Consider the following 23,093-nt stretch of genomic DNA (forward strand, 5'->3'; position numbering starts at 1 on the left):
AAATCATACTAGGAAATAATCAGTATAAATCATAAGGATACAAGCAACAAAGTTACAGTCATGCAGTCATTAAGTGGGAGGAGATGGGTGATAGGAACGGTGAGAAGACTTAATAGTAATAGTAATGCAGCCTTAGTGTATAGTTTGACAGTGTTGAGGGAATTATTTGTTTAGCAGAGTGATGGCGTTCGGGGAAAAACTGTCCCTGTGTCTAGCTGTTCTGGTGTGCAGTGCTCTATAGCGTCGTTTTGAGGGTAGGAGTTGAAACCATTTATGTCCAGGATGTGAGGGGTCTGTAAATATTTTCATCTTTGCTGAACTGGCATCCTATCCTTTCTCCAGCAGGTAAAATGTGGTCTTGGTGCAGTGCTCCCCACAATGACCCTGTGAGATGGACCAGGGTGCAAGTCCCTCCTGGCTGAGGGGGTGACTTAACCTCAACCCCCTTCCAAGCAGCTTCCAGAGGGTCTTGACTGGCCAACTTCCACTAGGTGCTTGCCCTTTCTTTCTTTCTTTCTTTCTTTCTTTCTTTCTTTCTTTCTTTCTTTCTTTCTTTCTTTCTTTCTTTCTTCTTTCTTTCTTTTTCTCTTTTTCATTTATTTATTTACTGCATTTATTTATTTTATATTACATTTTATTTCTTACATTTATTAAATTTAAACTATTTATTCAATATTGGACCCTGACTCCCATCATCCCCAGCTGTCAGAGAGGCGGCTGCGGCTGATGGGAACTGCCACCTGCCGCTCTCCCCCAGCACGAGGGACGCTCATCCCGGTCCAGATGGCATCCAGCCACTGCATCCGAGCTCTGCCATTGGCTGGAACCTTTCCCCAAGCCAGCCAATCAGCACCCGTTACGTCAACGGCCCGCCGGCCGGAAAAAAGAATCTCCGCCTATTTCGGATTTGGGATTTTAGGAGCGAGCGAGGCGACAGGAGCGGCCTAGAGCGGCCCGTTGTGATGTCATCCGCCCCAGACACGCGGGAATCTCCTGTCGAATCAGCACCCCGGCTCCCCCATGACGCACCCTTCTCGGGATCTCGCGAGACTTCGCGGAATCTCCGCGTTAGGAGGCGGGGGCCTCTGTTTTGCTTTGAGGCGCCTCGGTTCGCCCCTCTCGGGAAGGAGGAAGCCGGGCGAGGCACCCCGACCGCCGCGGCCGCCGGCCGAACGACCGAGGACCTGGTAAGCGGCGCCCAGGAGAACCGGGGCGACCTTTGACCCCTCGGGAGCCCCTCCCGCCGGGGGAATTCCCCGCCCGCATGGCAGACCTCTTGGATTACAGCTCCCATCCTCCCCAGCCGCTCGCCCGGTGCTCCCCAAGGGCCCTGGACTACAGTCCCCACTCTCCCCGGTCTCCTCTCCGAACCACAAGCCCTATCCTCCCCGGCAGGACGGCCCCCGCCCTCTCAGGGGCCGAGACTGCAACGCCCATCATCCACAGCCGCCAGCCTCCTTCCAGGCAGCCGATGCTGGGGCCGCCCCTCCAACCAAGGGGTGTTTTGTTTGCGGGGTATTGATTTCAAGAGCCATAAGATTCCCCCAACTTACAACATAAACACTCAGTAATACTTCTTTAAAAGGAATAAAAATTAAATACTAACATTTGACAATCCAATGCTCTTCTTCTACCGCCATCGGTGGGAAATCAGGAGTCCAGAGGCCGGTGGGCGGGGACACTGTTTATTTGCATCCCACCTTTATTGTTTCTGTAAATAACTCACAGTGGTGAAGATATCTAATATTCCCCCTTCCTCCTCTGTCTTCCCAACCACAACAACCCTGTGAGGTGGGCCGGGCTGAGAGAGAGAAAGGGACTGGCCCAAAGTCACCCAAGCTCATTTTCATGGTTAAGGCGGGACTTGAACTCACCATCTCTCACTTCCTTTTGTTCTCCAAGTTTTATTTGTTTTACTTATATAACATTCATTTTCATCAAACAGTGTGCGGTCTGGGTACAATTATATTTAAGTAGTCATAATACAACACTTTGTTGTGATATTCATCACCATAATATTGATAATATACTAGCATAATAATATAATAACAATAATACGTAACATTTTCTTTTAACAACTCTCCACTTTAACATTTCTTCTTTTTATATCTCCTCCCTTCTAACTTCTGTTTCTGTTGTCTAGCCATTGATCAAATATGTCCCATATCAGATAATCTCTCACTTTCTAACTTGGTGCTTTAACCACTAGACCAGCAGTGGTGCCCAACCTTTGCAGCTTGGTGGCCCGGCTGAGGTGGGGAAGAGGGGAACTGGGCCGTGTGAGCAGCTCAACTTGTGCAAGTTTCCACCCCCCGCCCCGCCCCTTGCACAAGGGCTGCGTGCACACACACGCTGACCTGCCACTCAATTCCAAATAGGTCATGGCCTGATAGTGGGCCAGGGGTTGGGGACCCCTGCATTAGACCAATCTGGCTCATTGTTGTATCCCTCACTGGGTGAGAGAAAACTATGTGGAATCCTTTGCACCCAGGGTCCTTCTGTTGACCTGTCCCTGTCTGAGCCAATCCCCTTTCCCCATCAGACACATCAAAATTTTCCCTCTGGGCTTCTCTTTCTCCGCGGTCAGAGGGCGCAGTCAAGATGTCTGACAGCGAAGACAGCAACTTCTCCGAAGATGAGAGCGAGCGTAGCAGCGAGCCTGAGGAGGTGGAGGAGAACGAGGTGAGCCTGAGCCGCCCAGGGCTGAGAATTGGGGTTCAGGGATTCCCTTTGGCAAACTTGAGGACCAACTGTTTCTTCCCAGCAAAGTGGGGGAAAGCAAAGCTGCTTTCGTTGAGCTTTAGTTTAGCCAGACCGGTTCTCCCTCGTCCCTGCAGGCAGAAGAGCGGGCCAGCGTCGTAGGAAGCGAGAAAGAAGAAGCGGAGGAGGAAGAGGAGGAGGAAGAGGAAGAATACGACGAGGAGGAAGACGAAGATGATGATCGGCCTGCAAAAAAACCCAGACATGGAGGCTTTATTTTGGACGAAGCTGGTAAAAACGCCCTGCTTTAATAGTTGGGGTTTGATAGTGAAGAATACAGGGAGTCTTAAACTTACAACAGTTTTCTTAGTGACCCTTCAAAGTTACAACGGCACTGAAAAAAGTGACTTATGACCATTTTTCATGTTTATGACCATTGCAGCATGGTCACATGTTCAAAATTTGGACGCTGGGCAATTGACTCATATTTATGACAGTTGCAGCTTCCCGGAGTCACATGATCCCCTTTTGCGACCTTCTGACAAGCAAAGTCAATGGGGAAGCCAGATTCACTTAACGACTATGTTACTGCAATCTGCAATCATTTACTTAACAACTGTGGCAAGAAAGGTCATAAAATGGGGCAAAATTCACTTAACTGTCTTGCAATTTCGGGCTTAATTGTCATAAATCAAGGACTTACCTGTATGCAGGAAGTAACCAAGTTCTTCCTGTTTCTCACGGTGTGGGTTTCCCCTGTTCTCTCTGTTTGCAGATGTTGATGATGAGTATGAAGACGAAGATCAGTGGGAGGATGGAGCAGAGGACATCCTGGAAAAAGGTAGGGCCGACCAGCTTCCTGTCCTGATATCTGAGATCCAGAGATCAAGACCTTGCAAAGTGTACAAGTCCGACATACCTTTTCCTCTGAAGTTCCTGTGGTGATGGGGTTCCTGTTTTCCTCCACCTACCTTCCCTGCCGGGCACTCCCTACACAGGCAGGATTAAAACCTCCAGGAGGCTGGTTGGGAATTTGGGAGCACAATCTCAGCGTCTAGCAGGGTGCCTGTGGCTTTCGGAAGTGGCCTTCCACTGGCTAGAAGAAATTTAACCAGCTGTCTTTTGAATAGGTTTTCCTTTTCCTCGATTGCGGGATGATTTCCTCAATTACGATTGGAGACTTCTTAAAGTCTGTTGAGCTATGACTACTTTTCAAAAGTTTTTTTTTTTTTTTTTTTGGCTTTCTCCTGTCAGAGCTAGAAACAATCTCTTCTCCCCTCTGGGATGTCTGCCACCCTCTTCCCAACCTGCAAAAACCAAATGTTTCTATAAAGCCCCAAATCTGGGTTAAAACTATAAACAAATCCTTGGTTGCAGAGGGTCTATTTTGTGCGGTACCTGGCAGAATGCAAGAGGCGGTAACAGTGCCTCTGAGACCTCCCTGCCCGGGTCCTAGCCCTTTCCTCCACCCCCCCAGGCTGTCCCTATCCCTGTCCCCAACTCTCCCTCCTCTCTCCCCACTTCCTGATGGCTTCTCCTTTGCGTTTCCGTGCATCTCATTCGCTTCTGCTTGGTTTGTGCCTCATCTTAATTTTGTTCCTTCCGCTTTTCTGTTCCCCATTCACCTCCACCCTGTGGTTGGTTTTGATGGTATTATTTGGCTCATACTGTCCGCCTTTCCACCACCACCACCTCCTCCTCCTCCCGAGCAGAAGAAATCGAAGGTAAGACAGTTTTTTGTTTTTCTCCTCTCCTCTCCATTCCAGCTCCTCTCCTCTCCTTTCCACCAGCTGCCTTCCTTTTCTGCTTCGTTTCAGCCAGGTGGGACGCAATGAATGGGGAGTATAAGAGGGAGGGGAAGAGCATCCCCAGCACGCGGGCTTAGCTGCTGCAGGAAGTGCAGGGATCCTCAGGGTCAGGATGTCCAGTGGTCCAGGCATTCAAAAGCCGTCTGCAAGATCTGCAGCTGAGGTTCTTGGTTCATGTCCTGGAGTGCCAATAAATCTCTGTGCATAGGAAAAGAGTCCGGTTTCAACCCAGTTGCCTCTCTTTGCATGCTTCTTTTCTATGCGCAGGGACTTGCAAACATCCCCTCACAAACAATTATGCAAGCCTGCTGTTGCTTTTCTGCCTCTGTCTCTCCTGAATGTCCTGATAAGGCCACTGGAGCATCAGTGCATAGAAACAGGGCAGCCTGGCTGCAGTTATCAGTAGCTTTCTGGGAGATTGCAAGAGCTGCAAAAGTCTTTTTTTTCCTACCTTCTTCCTTCTTTCCTCCTTTTCCTGGGCTTTTTTGGTCAGAGGTCTAGTCTTCGCAGAGAGCAGTGGGCTGTCCCAGCCACCAAACTTGATGTCTGGAAGCTGCTGGTCCTTCCTTCTCGGCTTTCTCTTCAAATTTGCCCACTGCCTCTCTGCTTCTCCTTCCTCTCCTGCCCTTTGCCAACTCCTGTCTTTCTTCTTAGCCTCCAACATTGACAATGTGGTGCTGGACGAAGACCGTTCCGGAGCCCGGAGACTGCAGAACTTGTGGAGGTAATAGGAAGGGGGCATTCCAGGGGATGGGGGGGCTCTTCTGGGCTCACTATCTGAGGTTGCCAAGTTTGGGGGACCCTGGATTAAATCGATGACCCTACTCCTTTATATAGCCCATCACTATTTTAGCTGTTTCTTTGTTAACTTTAATGCTATATTTATTGTCTTACTTTTAATCTATAATATTGGTTTAGCAGATTAGAAGCTGCCCAGAATCGTGTGGAAGAGAGCTGGATGGCAAATAATTAAATGAAATACAATAACAACCTAGAACATCCACATATGTGTATAGCCCCCAGTCATAGGGGGACTTACAACCACGTGGTTCATTCCTGTTAGAAATTCTGTTTACATATAGCACCACAGAGCAAAGAGTACAGTCACCATGTGCTTTACTGTTCAACTGTTCTACTATAACAGGAAACAAGTTCTACTTGGAACAAAAGAGCATAGAGTATATATCATACCAGTAGATACAAACTTGTAAACACTGACATCTACTGGCTAAATACTACTGTGGTTGTTGCATAAAAATATATTCCAACTATTCCTCTTTTTTTTCTACTTCTCTGCTCTCTGTCTCTCTCACTTTCTTCAGGGACCAAAGAGAAGAAGAGCTGGGCGAGTATTACATGAAGAAATATGCCAAGTCTTCCGTGGGCGAGACGTAAGTAGGGGCATCTCCTCTGCTAAGAGTCCCCTTGGGTTCCTGATCAGCAGCCCCGTTTCCTGGATTCTTCCAGCCTTTCAGCCAAGGTTTCTTTTTTCCTTCGGTCTCTAGTGTGTATGGTGGCTCCGACGAGCTTTCTGATGACATTACACAACAGCAGCTGCTTCCGGGAGTCAAGTAAGAGACGATGGATTATACCTGTGGGGTAGTGCGAGGAGAGTTTGTTGGGGGCACAGGGCAGCGGTGGTGGAGGCTGAAGGGGCCCAGCCAAGACGCCGTGAGTCGGCCCAAGGAGCAGAGACCGCTTGTCGGACAGGACAAACCAACCTTACGGGCTTTGTTTTCCCTCCCATTCAGGGACCCCAATCTTTGGACAGTGAAATGTAAGGTAAGTCTTCGTGGGTCAAGATTAGCCGGGGGGCCCCAGTGGGGGAACAGTGCAATGGAGGGGATTGATTGAGTAATAACAGATCCCACAACTCCCTTCCCCACGTCTCCTTGGTTTTAATGTTTTCTTATGTTTTAACTATATACATAAAACTAAACTGCCCAGAATCACCCTATGATAGGATGGGCAGCCAATAAAATTTATAAACAAACTCGGTTATCCTCATGAAGGGGCTTCTTTGACTTCAGGTCAGGTGGCAGGAGCACGGTGGCTCCTGGGGCTAGGACGCTGGGTTGGAGGTTAGCAAGCCCGTGTTCGAGACCCAGGTGTTGCTGCGGTGGGGTGAGCTCCCCTCATTGGCTCAGCTCCCTTGATGTGGACATGAACAGAGCCCCCATGGCGTCCCCCAGGGATTGGTGATGTCACTGGCTAATCCTTTCAACCCCGAAGCGCCTTAAACAGTGCCTGTGGCATGAACGGTGGGGGTGAGGTCAGGTGGCCCTGAGGCTGTCCTGGAGCCCTATTGCCACTGCTGCTTCTCTTGTGTTCCCCCTCCAGATTGGAGAGGAGCGTTCTACCGCGATTGCCCTGATGAGGAAGTTCATCGCCTACCAGTTCACGGACACAGTGAGTGGGGTGGAAAGTGGGGAAAGGAGGAAGATTTCGTGGGTCTGGTTTGGCTTTGTCCTTGGGCCCCTGGATATGGGAGACCCGTGTCCATTCATAAGTTCTCCAAGTCTTGGGCCTTTCTTGACTTGGCTGCTCAGCCATAAAATTAGGAATCTCTCCTGAATCCTCTGGGTACATGTAGGGTTATGGCCTTGGGAGAGTAGTAGAAGGCCTTATCCTGTTTTAAAAGATCTATGGAGAAAAATCAGACAGGCCGTTCCTTGTACACAAAACCTTCGACTCCCCTGGTGCCTTATTTTATTGATATCCAGTTGTTTCAACAACTCAAAGCAGCAAATGAACGCAACACTCCTTCCTCAGCTTTTCCCCACAACAATCCTGTGAAGTGGATTGGGCAGAGGGGGGGAGGGGCTGGCCCAAAATCACCCAGCTGGCTTTCATGCCTAAAATGGGACTAGAATTCACTGTCTCCTGGTGATTACCTAAAGTCTCTTGAACCCGCCGTCTCATGCATGGTACCTTTTGCGTATTTCTGGCGATAACAAGGGAGAAGGCTTCTCGCTGCCCCTGTGCAAATCCTGCCCTGGCCCGTGAGTTGCGTAACCTCCCCTCCTGCCTGCTGCTGTGTCTTCGCAGCCCTTGCAGATCAAATCGGTGGTGGCTCCTGAGCACGTGAAGGGCTACATCTACGTGGAGGCCTACAAGCAGACCCACGTCAAGCAGGCCATCGAAGGGGTGGGCAACCTCCGGATGGGCTACTGGAACCAGCAGATGGTGCCCATCAAGGAAATGACCGATGTCCTGAAGGTGGTGAAAGAGATGACCAACCTCAAGCCCAAATCTTGGGTGCGACTCAAGAGGGGAATCTACAAAAGCGACATCGCTCAGGTGAGCCGAGTTTAGACAGCACGTTTTTCAGAGGGAAAGAGGATCACCTTAACCATTTTCAGAAGATATTTCCGAAGCGTGGGGGAAACTTACTGGGAAGAAGGACAGAGAGTTGTTAGGGATCTACAGGTAGTCCTTGACTTACAACAGTTTATTTAGTGACCGTTCAAACTTACAACAGCACTGAAAAGAGTGACTTATGACCATTTCTCACACTTATGACCGCATCTCCACGGTCATGTGATTTACATTCAGATGCTTGGAAACTAACTCACAGTTATGACGGTTGCAGTGTCCCAGGGTCACATGATCCCCTTTTGCAACTTTCCAAAAAGCCAAGTCAATGGGGAAGCCCGATTCACTTAACAACGGTATTACTCATTTAAGAACTGCAGCGGTTCACCTAATGAAGGTCGTAAAACGGGGCGAACCTCACTTAACAAGTTTCTCACTTAGCAACATAAATTCTGGGCTCAATTGTGGTCGTAAAGGCGAGGCCCCCCTGTGTTTTGTGATTTCACCCACATTGACTGAAGCCACTTCCTTCTCTTGTTGTTAGGTGGATTACGTGGAGCCAAGCCAGAATCAGATTTCGCTCAAGATGATTCCGCGCATTGATTTCGATCGCATCAAAGCTCGAATGAGCCAGGTAGGTGATGTGTGGCCTTACAGGAAGATCTCTGCATTTAAATATTCGGCTGAGCCTTCATTTTTCCTGTCTTAATCGTCGTTAACGTTTGGGGCTGGAACAGTTGCCTGGTCTTCGGTTTTATAAGACGGTAGCAGTGTTATTTGGAGTATCATTTCAGATATCCTCACATCTTTCCCAGCTCCAGTCCTCCACCTGCTTATTTACCGCAGTTGAATCTTGTTTTCTTTTCTCCAAATCAGCTAAGGTGGTTAGGAAGAGATGGAGTCAGAGTGTCAGCTCTGAAGCTGGCCTGACTCGAGGCCATCTTGGAGGCTTCAGTGTTGCCACTGTGGCAGGAGAGTCAAACTCGATTTCATGGAGGGCCACATCAGGGTTGTGTTTGACTTCGGGGGGCTTGGGGGGGCATGACCAGATCGATGTCACTCATCGAGGCTCCATTTTCAGCCTCGATGGCCCGCCCAGGCTCTGTTTTCAGCCACAATGGCCTCCTGCAGCCCTCTGTCAGCAAAAACGGAGCTCGGGGAGGCTGTGTGCAGCCTGCCCAGGCTCCATTTTCGCTGAGAGTGTTGTAGGAGGACATGGCAGGTGAAAACAGTGCCCAGGTAGGCCCCCTGCAGCCCTCCTGAGCTCCGTTTTCACTAGCACCATGGGCCGGTCCTTTGCTGTTTTCAGGGCAGGCCCACAAGCCAGATCTAAGCACCCCAGAGGCTGGATCTGGCCCGTGGGCCTTGATTTTGTCATCCCTGCACTATGGTGCTGAGGGATAGGGAGGGGGGAATAGAGATAGTTGGGGGTTTTGTAGCCAAAACAAAATAGTTTCCCCTGAGAACCAAGGACATTCCCGCAAGCGGCTGAAGCGAGGAGGAGTGAAGTTTCCAAGCAACCAGACAGCCTCTCGATTGGACCATGTGACTGATTGTTTGCGGAAGGGGGGAAAACTTTTAATTCGGTGAAAACCGCGGGAACCTTTAGAGTCGGTTTTCACCAGTCTGTGCCAATATGATATAGCCAATAAACCTGTTCTTTGAGGAATTCCCCTGCATCGGAGTTCTGTTTGCTAGGGGTGTATTCCTTGGAACCCTGACCCAGAGCCCTAGAGAAGCCTTTGCGAAATAATAAAATGCAAAAAGCAAATAAGCCCCCGTCATAGCCTCTTTTTCTAAAGATTTATGCTAAGTGTTTGGGCTAACGGTTCGTCCAAATCTCTCTCCGTTGGCAGAAAGATTGGGTGGCGAAATGGAAGAAATTCAAGCGTCCCCCACAACGGCTCTTCGATGCGGAAAAGATCCGGTGAGTCAGCCATGCCTTTCGGAGAGACGGGATCAGCCTTTGGAAAGGCGGGTGGAGCTGAGGAGCACAGAACGACTGGACCAGTGTTTCTCAACCTTGGTAGCTTGAAGATGGGTGGACTTCAACTCCCAGAATCCCCCAGCCAGCGCTGCTGGCTGGGGGATTCTGGGAGTTGAAGTCCACCCATCTTCAAGCTTCCAAGGTTGAGAAACACTGGACTGGACGGTTCAGTCTAGTGAGGGGCACAGGGAACTGACCCGCAACAGTGTCCCCGGGGTCACGTGATCCCTTTTTTGCGACTGTGGCGAATCACTTAACAACTGTGGCAGGGGGTGGTAAAATGGGCCCAAACTCAACAAATGTCTCACTTAACAACAATTGTCATAAGTCGAGGACTAACTGTTTATCTAGCCTAAATGAAAAGGAAGGACTAGGGGGGACATGATAGCATCTTCCAATATTTGAGGGGCTGCCCCCAAAGAAGAGGAGGTCAAAATATTCTCCAAAGCACCGGAAGGCAGGACAAGAAGGAACAGATGGAAGCTAATCAAGCAGCCTGAAACTTAAGGAGAAACTTCCTGACAGTGAGGACAATTAACCAGGGGAACAGCTTGCCACCAGAAATTGTGGCTTCTCCGTCACTGGAGGGTTTTAAGAAGAAACTGGATAGCCATTTGACCGAAATGGCCTGGGGTTTCCTGTCTGAGCAGAGGGTTGGACTAGAAGGCCTCCAAGGTCCTTCCAGCTATGTTATTCTGCTGTGTGGAGAAACTGCTTTGGGTTGATTTGTCATGTCCTGCTTTGGCTTAACTCACCCTTCGCGGGGGGGGGGGGGGGGGGACTGGATTTCCTACAGTCCCGTCCCAGTGGGGGCTTTTTCATCAAACTTCTCCTCCCTCCCCCTTCCAGATCTTTGGGTGGTGACGTGGCCTCCGATGGGGATTTCCTCATCTTCGAAGGGAATCGCTACAGCCGGAAAGGGTTCCTCTTCAAGAGCTTCGCCATGATGGCTGTGGTGAGGATGGGGGCTGCTTGGCGGGGCGGGGTTCTTCTTCGGAGTGTGGGATGGGTGTTCACGGCTCATGGACCAATATTTCACACACCCAATATGCTCATTGTCCCTTTTCATCTAGTCTCGCGTTAATCTCTAACCTTTCAAAGCCAAATGTTTTAATGTTTTTAATGCTAGGGAATGTCATCAATGCTAGAAGGGCGTGGAGTTTCTGTAATGGAGGGAAAAGGAGGAGGGGGGGACTCCAGGGTCCTTGGTGCTTCCTGAGGTTGGTGGTTTTCTCACAGACATTGCAGTACCAAACTAGATCACATCATCAGTGCCACTACTGAGTATACTAGCCACTAGTATATCAATAGAGAGCTTCAAGGACCCCACAGTCTTTTTCCTCCTCCTCCTCTCCACAAATCCCCCTTCTCTTCTAGCACTGATGATGTTACCTAGTTGGGTAATGAAATGTCTGCAAGGAAACCACCAAGCTGAGAGAGTTACAAGGACCCCACAGTCATTGCCGTCCTCCTCTTTCTCCTCCCTGAACATACACACACACCTCCTAGCATTGATGATGTTCCTTAGTTGGGTAATGAAATGTCTGCAAAAAACCACCAAGCTCAGAGAGCACCCAGGAGCCCACCGTGCAAGCTGAGCCACAGAGGTTCTTCCTCTGCTATCAGCTTGGAGTCCAGTTCTGGTTCCTGTCTCGAGGGTCCTCTCTGGGTTAATTTCCCCTCCCCCTCCATTGCTGGCTCTTGTTTTGACTTCAGATCACCGATGGAGTGAAGCCCACTTTGTCCGAGCTGGAGAAATTTGAGGACCAGCCTGAAGGGATCGACTTGGAGGTGGTGACCGAGAGCACAGGTGCGTCCCCTGCTTCCTTTTACTCCTGAGGGGACGCTGCCTTGATGTGGCAGGTCCTGGGGGGCTCCCAGGAAAAGGACATCGGGTGTCCCATGTGTTCAGCTATGACCAGGCTATGATCTTTTCTGGCTCCTGGCTAAGGGCAAACGCCTCTGCCCATCGGAAGGCCCTTGAAGGAGGCCACTGGACAGAGCATCTTCACACCTTCCCGTTTTGGTTTCAGGGAAGGAACGGGAACACAACTTCCAGCCGGGAGACAACGTGGAGGTGTGCGAAGGGGAGTTGATCAACCTGCAGGGGAAGATCCTGAGTGTGGACGGGAACAAGATCACCATCATGCCCAGGCACGAAGACCTCAAGGTAGGGGCCTCTTGACCATTTCTCTGGCTCTCAGCTTCAGCCTGCCAGTTTCCTCTCTCTGTGCCCACCTTTACAAAAAGCAGTTCCCCATTCTGTCTGCCTGTGGGGCCTCAGGAGAAGAGGAGCCTGCTTCAGCTGTGGGGCTGAGAACCAGCTACCTCTCTCTCTCTCTCTCTACCCAAGGACTGTGTCCTGGCCCTGAGCAAGAGGGCCAGTCCTGTCTGGCCTGGAAGGCAAACCTGGGTTAACCCAAGTCCGTCTCATCCAGGATTGTGTAAACTGAGCTGTCTTCCAAGGCTTTGGAGCAGGAAAAACCCACCACACCTGCTCCTTTACATGCTGTGCTTTCCTGTGGCTGATTTATTTTCCTGTATAAATGACATTTAGTTTGATTCTTACAGCCCCCTGCTCAAGGAAGCCTCGTTTGCCTCGGGGTGTTATATGAACGCTTCCTATTAGTTAGGGCTTGCTAACCTTAGCAACTTTTAAGATGTGTGGGCTTCAACTCCCAGAATTCTGCAGCCAGCATGAATAGACTTCAATTCCCAGAACTCCCCAGCCAGCATATGTGAATTCACCTCCCAGAATTCCCCAGCCAGATGAGCGGACTTCAATTCCCAGAAATTGAAGTTGAAGTCCATATATCTTAAAGGCTGAAAAATTCTGCTGCAAGTGGAGGCCCTTGGAATCTCTCTGCCGAAAACCCGACCTCTGACCTCTCCTCTGCAGACCCTCATTTCCCATCCAACAAACAAAGACACCCCCTCCCCACTCCCTATTTGCAGGGAGAGCTCTCGTCCCCCATCCTCTGCTCTTTTGTTCCCCTCCTTCTCCAGGATATGCTGGAGTTCCCAGCTCAGGAGCTGCGCAAATACTTCAAAATGGGAGATCACGTGAAGGTCATCGCCGGGCGCTTTGAGGGCGACACAGGGTTGATTGTCCGTGTGGAGGAGAACTTCGTCATCCTTTTCTCTGACCTGACGATGCACGAGGTGAGTGGCCAAACAGCCCCACAGAATCCGTGGTCTGCGAGGCATTTGCTCGTGAGTTACGGGCCTGGCTGGGGAGTGCGGAGTGGAGGAGAAGGGGAGAGGAGGCTTGTGGGGTCCTTGGTGCTTTCTGAGGCTGGCCGCTTTCTTTGCAGACGTTTCACGACCCGACTAGGGAACATCATCAATGCTGGAAGGGAATGGGGGTTTGCTCTCTGTTCCGCTACCAAGAAAAAAACATCACCCCACCTACGCAGATAGGGCACGCTACTAGTATATAAACAGAGAGCAAACCCCACTCCCGTCTAACCCTGATGATGTTCCTTAGTTGGGTAATAAAATGTCTGCAGGAAAACCATCAGGCTCAGAGAGGCACCAAGGATCTCACAGTCCTCCTCCTCCTCTCCATAAACCCCCCTCCTTTGTAGCACTGATAATGTTCCCTAGTTGGGTCATGAAATGTCTGAAAGAAAAAGCACAGAGAGCACCAAGGACCCTACAGTCGCCATCTTACTCCTGTTCCCTTCCTCCTCTCCACAAACCTCACTCCCTTCTAACATGATGATGTTATGTAGTTTGGTCATGAAACGCCTGCAAGAAACATTGAACTCCTGTTTCTCCCCACCTCCACAGCTCAAAGTTCTCCCCCGAGACCTTCAACTCTGCTCCGAGACGGCCTCTGGTGTGGATGTGGGGGGCCAGCACGAGCTGGGAGAACTAGTGTTGCTGGACCCCCAGACCGTCGGGGTCATCGTGCGTCTCGAACGGGAGACCTTCCAGGTGGGTGGGTGACGCCTCCAGAATGTGGAGAGTTCAGATTCAGAAACTGCAACCCCCTGATCCTTTGGCTGCTGTTGATTTAAGACTGTTATGGTAAAGAATCCCCAAAACCTGGCCGGTGGGTGGTCATCGGACCTTCTACCCAGTTTGGCATGAGCCTAATTTCCAAATATCCAGTGCCGTAAAAATAGGAATTGTGACATTAAATCCTGACAATACCTTAAAGCAGTGCTTCTCAAACTTGGCCATTTTAAGAAAAAAACTCCGGCATAGCTGGCTGGGGAATTCTGGGAGTTGAAGTCCACACATCGTCCAGCGGCCAAAGTTGAGAAACACTATCTTAAAGTCTTAAAATGGCCAAGCTTGAGAAACACAGTTTTTAAAAAGAAGCTTTTTTAAATGATAGTTGCTCCATGCCGTGTTTAAGAGAAGCCATCCTGCACATGGGAAGGGGGCAAGCTCTCGTGGTCATAGAGAAGGCTCCCAATTGAAAACTTGGCATCTCTGAAATAATAACAACAACAACAATAACAACAACGTCCTCCAGAAGTGTAGGGTCTCATCTCCCTCCCACTCCCAAGCCAGAAGGTATCAGCTTGGGAAAAGCTGCAGAGATGCCAAGAGACGCGATTAAGGTAAGGTAAGGGAGCGGCTTTGCAGAGCGAGATGGGCAGCCTATAAATTTAATCAATAAATCTGTGCAGAATTCCCTTTTCTGCTCCGGTGTTTGTTGCAAGACGGAGTGCCTGGCCTTGGGTCCATCAGCTGAGCTCTGCCTCAAATCTATGACCCTGAGGCCCTTGGGGGATGCAACAGGGGCTTCGCAGACACCCCCTGGGGACCTCTCCCACCATCTGGCTCTCAGCCTAGGTCTCTCCTCCTCATTCAGGTCCTGAGCATGAACAACCAACTGGTGACTGTGCGGCATCAGGCGGTGAATCGGAAGAAGGACAATCGCTTCGCGGTCTCCCTGGACTCGGAGCAGAACAACATCCACGTAAAGGACATTGTGAAGGTCATCGAAGGTTCTCATTCGGTGAGCCACCCACCCATCCATCCACGAGGCTGGGCGTTGAGCTGTGTCTGGACAGCAGGGGGAGAAATGTGTCTCACTGGCTGCCTTCATCCCTTTAATGCAGTGTTTCTCAACCTTGGAAGCTGGGGGATTCTGGGAATTGAAGTCCACCCATCTTCAAGCTTCCAAGGTTGAGAAACACTGCTTTAATGGAAAGAGGAACTGGGGGTGACATGATAGCAGTCTTCCAGTATTTGAGGGACTGCCACAAAGAGAAGAGGGTCCACCTATTCTCCAAAGCACCGGCAGGCAGGACAAGAAACATGGAAACTCATCAAGGAGAGAAGCACCCTGGAACTAAGGAGAAACTTCCTAACAGTGAGGACAATTAACCAGTGGAACAGCTTGCCACCAGACGTTGTGGGTTCTCCATCCACTGGAGTTTTTAACGAAGAGATTGGACAGTCATTTGTCTCTATTGATCTAGGGTTTCCTACTTGAGCAGGGAGCTGGACTAGAGGACCTCCGAGGTCCCTTCCAGCTCTTTTATTCTGTTCCTAACCCTGTGGTGTGAAGGGCACAAGTGCCCGAATTCTGATCACCTGACTCGGGGGACGCTGCGGTGGTTATAAGTGCGAGGACCCGTTCTGTGCCGGGGTTTTTTTGGGGGGTTGATGTAACTCTGGAGTGGTTGCTGGAGGAACTGGGTTGTAAGTCCAGGAGTAGTTGTGACTTGTCGCTCCTCTCTCTCCTTCCAGGGCCGCGAGGGGGAGATTCGGCACCTCTTCCGGGGCTTTGCTTTCCTGCACTGTAAGAAGCTGGTGGAGAACGGAGGGATGTTCGTCTGCAAGACGAAGCACTTGATTCTGGCGGGGGGCTCCAAGGTGAGGCAGCCCCTTCCCCTCTGGCCCTGAGTGATGTGTGGGAGAGGCGAGGGTGCCCGTTCTTTTGCGGGTCCATAAAGGGAACTTGTGGGAGGAAAGCTCCATCCCAGACCAGCCCTGTTCGCTTTCCCATAACTGGCCTGGAACTAGCTAAATCCGGTCCTTCTCTAGGGGCTTGGGTGAATGTGGGGGGAGGGAGGGAGGGCCTAGGCAAGCTGTCGGTTAAGTCCACGTATTGATTGATTGCCTTTATTATTTTAACAAATAACTCAAGGTGGCCAACTTACCCAATATACCTTCTTCCTCCTATTTGCCCCATAACAACAACCCTGTGAGCTGGGTTGTGCTGAGAGGGACTGACCCAAAGTCACCCTGCTGGCTTTCATCCTTCAGGCAGGACTAGAATTCACCGTCTCCTGGTGATTGGCCCAGAGTCGCCCAACTGACTTTTATGCCTAAGGCAGGACTTGAACTCATCGTTTCCTAGTGATTGGCCCAAAGCCAGCCAGCCACTTTTTATACTTAAGGCGGCACTCGAACTCATGGTCTCCTGCTTTCTATCCTGGTGCCTTCACCACTAGACCAAACTGAACTTCCTTTTGGCAGCCCCGGGATGTCACCAACGTCACGGCTGGTGGCTTCGTGCCCATGAGTCCACGGATGAACAGCCCTATGCATCCCAGCTCTGGAGGTGGGTAGAAGGAAGGGGCCATCTCGGGTCTTGTGGTGGGGTGGGAGGTCCCCCACCATCCTTCCCCCTCATTGGGAGGGCAGGAATTGCAGCAGCCAGAAGAAAGGGAAGAAGAAGACAGTGAACCAGAGAAGAGATGGACCAAAGAAGGGAGGGTAATCAGTCCTTCCTAGCATGAGGAGGTGGGCTAAAGAGGATTCAAATCTCTTGAATATGATTCAGAGGGCCCCACAGCCCAATCCTCCCCACCCCTTGAACTGAGTGTCCAGTTCCGGGCGCCAAAACAGCGCCCGGCCTCTACACCAAGGTCCTTTCCCCAGGAGTTACAACATAGGTGCCCTTCTGAGATTGGCAGGACCCATCAAATGGCAGTGCCCTCCCAAGAGGACGGTTGGAAAGGCATTAGATGGGCTACCCCAGCAGGAAGACAGTGGCACCTTGGAGGGGCACCCATATCTCTCTTCAGCAAAGGGCTGCCATGCACACAGCCCCCCCCCTCCCAAGAGCCCCCTGGGAAGGGCCTGCCTCTTTGCACACCTCCTTTTACCTTATGCAGGGCCACGGGGCGGCTTTGGCGGTGGCGGAATGAACCGAGGCCGTGGGCGCAGGGATAACGACCTCATTGGACAGACGGTGCGGATTTCCCGAGGGTCTTACAAAGGTGAGAGGTTGCCACTGGTTTTTTTGAAAGATCAGGTCCAAATGTGAATTAAGCCGATGTATTGCTACTCGTGCCTTCCTAGAGGAATCTTCTCAATTAAAGTTAGCACCTGGAAGGACAGGTAGGCAACTATGGCCCCTTTACAACCTGTGAACTTCAGCTCCCATAGCTGGCTCAGGAATTCTGGGAGCTGAAGTTCGCAAGTCATAAAGGGTTCATAATTGCCCACTCCTCTCCTAGGAGTTAGAAAAGCATCAACAGAATTGGACTCAGCTTTTTTTTTTTTTTTTTTTTGATTTATATGCCGCCCTTCTCCAGAGACTCAGGGCGGCTTACAATGCGTTAAGCAATAGCCTTCATACTTTTGTATATACCTGCTTAGTTGGGCTTTTGCCCCCCCCCCCCCAAGCGGTGTTCTTTTTTTATACAAAGTCAGCTTATTGCCCCTACAATCCGGGTCCTCATTTTACCTACCTCGGAAGGATGGAAGGCTGAGTCAACCTTGAGCCTGGTGAGATTTGAACTTGCAGTAATTGCAAGCAGCTGGTGTTACTTAACAGTGCTTTAGTCTGCTGCGCCACCAAGGCTCTTGACCTGCAGCTACGTAGAGATTCCAGGTGAACCCTCATTTAATGCCCGCCCTGTGGAACCTCTGTGCTCGTCTTTTCCAGGCTACATCGGTATGGTCAAGGATGCCACGGAATCCACCGCCAGGGTAGAGCTGCACTCCACATGCCAGACCATCTCAGTGGATCGGGAACATCTGACGATCGTGTAAGAGCCTTTGGGAGCCAGATTTGAGATGGGGAGGGAGGGAGAGCCCCCCCTCTCACCCCACCTGCGTGCTTGGTTTCAGAAATGTCCTCTGGGTAGGACAGAGCCCCTCTGGGCTAGACTCAGAATCCAGCCGAGCCGAATGGGATGATGTGCCAGCTTTATTGGACCCAACTCTTCATGTCCCTCCTTTTGCAGAGATTCCAAAAAGCCATCTGGCATGCCCTCTGGCTATGGACGGACCCCCATGTATGGATCCCAGACACCTATGTATGGCTCGGGCTCCCGCACACCCATGTATGGGACTCAGCATGATGGTGAGTAGTAGAAAGAGGGTGGTACACCCATCTGCCTGGCCAGGAGAGGTCAGTGGGTATTGTGACCTGTCAGCTGTCAGTCCCTCCGGCAGCCGAATCAGATGAGGAGGAGGAGGCATGGGAGTCAGGGTCAGCATCAAGGCAACCCGAGAGCTCCGAGGGGGAAGAGGGAATGGAGCTGGCAGAGAGAGAGAGAGAGGGAGGGAGGGAGGGAGAGAGAGGGGCGGAGCCTGGGCCGTCCATCAGCCCTCCAATGGAGAGTCAGCAGCCCCCAGGTCTGGAGGTGGCTGATGAGGAAGAGGAGGAACAGCTGGGTCCAGTGCCTGAGAGAAGGCAGAGGAGAGGAGAGCAGTGGAAATCTATGGGCCGATCCTTGGGACGGAAGAGCCACCACTGCTAGCGAGGCCCCACCCTAGCTCCAGGGATAAAAGTCAGGGGGCGGAGATGAATAGGTGTGGCAGACAACTAGTCATCTCCTGGCCAGACGAATTTGTTAGCCTGCGGTGAGAGAGAAACTTTTTACTGGGGCTGCTGGCGCTCCTAATAAAGGAATCTTTTGAGTTCACTTCAGAGGGTTTGTCGTGTTTGGGGAGCTTGGTCAAAACAGTGGGTTTCTTAGCATCTGACCTGTTGGCTACCCCGAAGGCCTCTTCCACCCTTAGCAAGGAGGCTGTTGAATTCCCTAACCTGAGGACATTGTGTGAGAGGGCGGGCTGCCTGAAAATTGGCTGGCAACTGAGCTGGTGGTGCCCTGCTCAGACCTCTCCCTAGCCTGCCCAGCAACAACCAACTATAAAAGACAGGCAGAAAAGCAGCTGGGTTTAGTGGATGTTGTTGTTGTGTAGCAGTAGGAGTAGGAGTAGGAGGTGGTGTGTAGCAGTGCGAGGGGAAGTTGTTTAACGCAATAACAGTAACAAATAACAAATGTCTGTTTTTCAGGAAACCGGACGCCGCACTACGGTTCCCAAACACCCTTACATGATGGCAGCCGGACACCCGCCCAGAGCGGCGCCTGGGATCCCAACACCCCTTCGAGGTAGGACTTCCAGTCTGGTGGAGGGAGGGAGGGCTGGGGGAGTCCCAGCACAGGAGCTGAATTGGATATTTGACTTCTTCTACAGGCCAGAGGAAGAATTTGACTATGGTTTCGACGACGAGCCCACGCCTTCTCCCCAAGGCTATGGAGGAACCCCCAACCCACAGACTCCAGGCTATCCAGACCCTTCTTCCCCGCAGGTTAATCCTCTGTACAACCCTCAGACGCCCGGAACCCCAGCCATGTAAGTGCACCAGTGCTGAGATCGCTGGACTAGAGGGTGGCCAACGGCTTGGTTGGCTAACTCAGGACAGGAGCCCCTGCAGAGGCTCAGGGAACCCTCCTCCTGCAGCCTGAGAGAGGAGGAGATTTGTGGCTCAAGATTAAACTGGGGGCTTCTTGGGGCTCTCTGAGCTTAGTGAGTTCTTTGCAGGTGTTTCATGACCCAAGTAGGTAACCTTATCAGTGTTAGAAGGGAGTGGAGTTTGTGGACAGGAGGAGGAGGGGGGGGGCAAGCAAGGGAAGAGGAACTTTATGGGGTTCTCAGAGCCTGGTGGTTTTCTTGCAGGTATTTCATTACCTAACTAGGTAATATCATTAGTGCTAGAAGGGAGTGGAGTTTGTGAAGCGAAGGAGAAGGGGAGGAAGAAGAGGAGGAGGACTGGGGTGTCCTTGGTCCTTTCAGAACTAGTGGTTTTCTTGGAGGCATTTCATTTAGGTAACATCAGTTGTAGAAGAGAGAGGGGTTTGCTGCTAGCACTGACGATGTTCCCTAGTTGTGTCATGAAATGACAAAGGAAGGAAGGAAGGGAAGAGAGAAAGAAGGAAGGAAGGAAGGAAAGAAAGAAAGAAAGAAAGAAAGAAAGAAAGAAAGAAAGAAAGAAAGAAAGAAAGAAAGAAAGAAAGAAAGAAGGAAAAGGGAAGGAAAACCACTAAGCTCAGAGAGCACCAACAACCTCAGAAATAGGTCTCCCTTTGAGAGCCCATCCTGAAGGTTCTCCTTGATAGTTGCTGATTCTCAGACTGTACTGGAGCAGGGAGGGGGGAGGGGGGAATGGCCATTGGCTGTCCTACCTGCTCTGAAGAAAGCCTCTTGTCTTGGCAAAGGTATAACACCGACCAGTTCTCTCCGTACGCCGTCCCGTCTCCTCAGGGCTCCTACCAACCGAGTCCCAGCCCTCAAAGTTTCCACCAAGTGGCACCCAGCCCTGTGGGCTACCAGAACACCCACTCACCTGCCAGCTACCACCCGACTCCTTCGCCAATGGCTTACCAGGTACGCTTGATAAAGCCAACATGGAATGGAACCTCTCTCCCTCGGTGTCTTTAAAACAGCTCCGCAGCCTCACCTCGGGAGCCCAAGCGGCTCATCTAAATTTTTAACTTTTGTTAAACTGATTAATTTTTAATATTTTACTTTACTCCGTAAAGGAGATGAATCTTTTTAAAATTTGAAAAAGAAACAGACAAGGCACCCTTTGAAAAGGCATCTGTGCTGCTTCTCCAAGAACATAAAGTGACACGTGGGTTGAATAAAAGTCTAACCAGAGTCTGAAAAGATGGGAATCAGGTTGCCTCTCTTCCTGTCACCTGCCACAGCCAAGCAACTGCCTGGAACCAGCCCTGATTTTTCTCATGCAGTCTCTCTCTCTCTCTCTCTGTCTCTCTCCAGGCTAGCCCCAGCCCCAGCCCAGTGGGCTGTAGCCCTATGACCCCGGGGGCTCCTTCCCCAGGAGGTTACAACCCTCACACCCCTGGCTCCGGGATTGAGCAGAGCTCCAGCGACTGGGTCACCACCGATATCGAGGTCAAAGTGCACGACACGTACCTGGACAGCCATGTGGTGGGGAAGACCGGAGTCATCCGTAGCGTGAATGTAAGTGGCTGGACGGAAGAGGCCGTTTGCACGGGGTGACCAGGAAGTAGACAAGGGCATGAAAGGGTTTGAGCAAAGAGTTGGCTCTTTTCTCCCGCAAGAGTCGAAAGCGGAAACCTAGAAAGGACCTTGAGCAGAGGTGGGCCCTGTCCTGTCTTTGGCTCTGGTTACTTCTGAGTTGAGGGTTGGCCATTCCGCTACAGGTAGTCCTTGGCTTACGGTCCCCATTGAGCCCAACATTCCCAGTGCTGAGCAGCCAGCAAAGTGAATTTTGCCACATTTTATGACCGTTCTTGCCATTCTTAAACAAATCCCTGCAATTAAGTTAATAACATGGTTGTTAAGTGAATTTGGCTTCCCCATTGACCTTGCTTGTCAGAAGGTCGCAAAAGGGGATCCACATGATCGTGGGTCATAAATGTGAAAAACAGTCATAAATCCCTTTTTTCGAGTGCTGTTATAACTTCTAAACGAATGGTTGTAAATTGAGGACTACCTGTAATCCAGAAGGAACAGTGTAGTGGTGGTTCAGGAAGATCCCAAGGAAGGCTGGCTGTATCTTAGCAACTACCCCTCGTCGGTTCCTCCTAGTTCTGGTCCGTCTTTATGGCTACCGTTTCATGTTGATCAAGGAGAGGGATTGGCTCCCGCACAGCCGAGGAGAGATTATTCTCTTGTCACCAGAGTTAGGTGAACTTTCCTGTGGCTGACGCTTCCAGCTTGTCACCTGGGTGGTTTTCTTCCTTTCCCCTCTTCCCCCCACCCTCCCATTCTTCCCTCCCTTGTTTGCCTGCTAGGGTGGGATGTGTTCGGTCTACGTTAAGAAATGTGAAAAGGTAGTCAGCATTTCAAGCGAACACCTGGAACCTGTGACACCAGCCAAGAACGATAAGGTAGGTCAAAGCTTTCTCCACCAGGCAGCCTTCTCTGTCTGTCTGTATATCTTTACCATCCATCCATCCAACTTTGTCTGTCTGTTTGTCTGTCTATCATCTATCTAATTTAATCTACCATCCATCCACTCAATTTTATCTATCTATCTATCTATCTATCTATCTATCTATCTATCTATCTATCTATTAATCTAATCTAATCTAATCTAATCTACCTGTGGCTGCTCCTCGCTGGGTCTACCTTTGAGTAAAAGACTCGAGGAAGCCTCGCTTTTTAGCCAAGTAATTCTGAGTTTTCTCCTGCCTTGCAGGTCAAAGTCCTCTTGGGAGAAGACCGCGAAGGGACGGGGATGTTGCTGAGCATTGATGGGGACGATGGCATCGTCCGCATGAACCCAGAAGAGCAGCTCAAAATTCTCAACTTGCGTTTCCTGGGCAAACTCGTAGAAGCTTAGCAGGGCGGAGAACAAGAGTGGGGTGTGATTAGGGGGGCTTTGTTACATTTTATTCCCTCTTTTTTCACTTAGCCGGTTGCCTCCCAACCGCGCACCGTCAAGGCTTTGTACAGATTTGCTCCTGAGGAAGGTTTATTTTTCTTTGCGCGTCTGCGAGTTTCTTCCTGCTGCCTATTTTTCCCAGCGCTGCGGGTGACTGCTTGGGTGAGGGACAATCTTGCAATTGTCTTATGAAGTGACTTCAGCAGAAGAGCTGCCGCCAGTGGAGAACTGTGCCCGGCTGTTTCCCAAACCCTCTTCCGTAGCACTTTATGGCCTCTTCAGCACCAAAACATCCAACCCTTAAAACATCCAATTTGTTTCAATAAAATCATCTCATAAAAGATTTTATATTGTGAATTCCTACTTACAGAAATCCTGAATTTGTCTATCTGCTATCTACCTTACTTACTTACTTAGACAGGTAGTTCTTAACTTAAAACCACAATTTAGGCCAAAATTTATGTTGCTGAATTTTGACCCATTTTATGAGTTTTCTTGCCAAATTTATTAAGCAAATCACTGCAGTTGTCAAGTAACATGGATATTAAGTGCATCTGGCTTCCCCATTATCAGAAGGTCTCAGGACACTGCAACAGTCATAAATACCAGTCAGTTTCCAAATTTTGATCATGTGACCGTGGGGATGCTGCAACGGTCATAAGTGTGAAAAATGGTCCTATAAGTCACTTGCAACTTCAAA

General features: G+C 50.4%; 1 protein-coding gene across 4 annotated transcripts; it reads left to right on the forward strand.

The window, feature by feature from the left end:
• The first annotated feature begins 899 nt into the window (after positions 1 to 899).
• On the forward strand, positions 900 to 22,734 carry SUPT5H (SPT5 homolog, DSIF elongation factor subunit). 4 transcript variants are annotated; one of them, XM_034438185.3, is made up of 30 exons: positions 906 to 1,187; positions 2,588 to 2,682; positions 2,838 to 2,991; positions 3,476 to 3,541; positions 4,413 to 4,424; positions 5,163 to 5,232; positions 5,831 to 5,899; positions 6,014 to 6,079; positions 6,260 to 6,290; positions 6,849 to 6,917; positions 7,557 to 7,808; positions 8,368 to 8,457; positions 9,680 to 9,750; positions 10,660 to 10,765; positions 11,527 to 11,620; positions 11,844 to 11,980; positions 12,817 to 12,972; positions 13,603 to 13,749; positions 14,639 to 14,785; positions 15,523 to 15,648; positions 16,255 to 16,339; positions 16,896 to 17,000; positions 17,672 to 17,774; positions 17,973 to 18,091; positions 19,031 to 19,127; positions 19,213 to 19,371; positions 20,235 to 20,403; positions 20,800 to 21,003; positions 21,801 to 21,896; positions 22,208 to 22,734. In XM_034438185.3, exons 2-30 carry the CDS (start codon positions 2,602 to 2,604, stop codon positions 22,349 to 22,351), a joined length of 3,225 nt encoding a protein of 1,074 aa, XP_034294076.1. In that variant the 5' UTR covers positions 906 to 1,187; positions 2,588 to 2,601; the 3' UTR covers positions 22,352 to 22,734. The 4 variants fall into 4 exon arrangements, with proteins under 4 accessions (XP_087732607.1, XP_060549749.1, XP_034294076.1 ...); XM_034438184.3 differs by having other exon boundaries at positions 1,045 to 1,187; positions 2,543 to 2,682; XM_087876481.1 differs by lacking the exon at positions 4,413 to 4,424 and having other exon boundaries at positions 900 to 1,187.
• The last annotated feature ends 359 nt before the right edge of the window (positions 22,735 to 23,093 follow it).

The sequence above is a fragment of the Pantherophis guttatus genome, chromosome 10 (genome assembly GCF_059756535.1).
Source record: "Pantherophis guttatus breed Tessera chromosome 10, ASM5975653v1, whole genome shotgun sequence".
Classification (NCBI taxonomy): Eukaryota; Metazoa; Chordata; class Lepidosauria; order Squamata; family Colubridae; genus Pantherophis; species Pantherophis guttatus.

Bases quoted from the DNA above. Each gene is read 5' to 3' on its own strand.
- SUPT5H (XM_034438185.3), top strand. From the start codon at position 2,602: ATGTCTGACAGCGAAGACAGCAACTTCTCCGAAGATGAGAGCGAGCGT. The intron at 15,649-16,254 runs GTGAGGCAGCCC...TCCTTTTGGCAG, and splicing joins TTCTGGCGGGGGGCTCCAAG to CCCCGGGATGTCACCAACGT. The intron at 16,340-16,895 runs GTGGGTAGAAGG...TACCTTATGCAG, and splicing joins TATGCATCCCAGCTCTGGAG to GGCCACGGGGCGGCTTTGGC.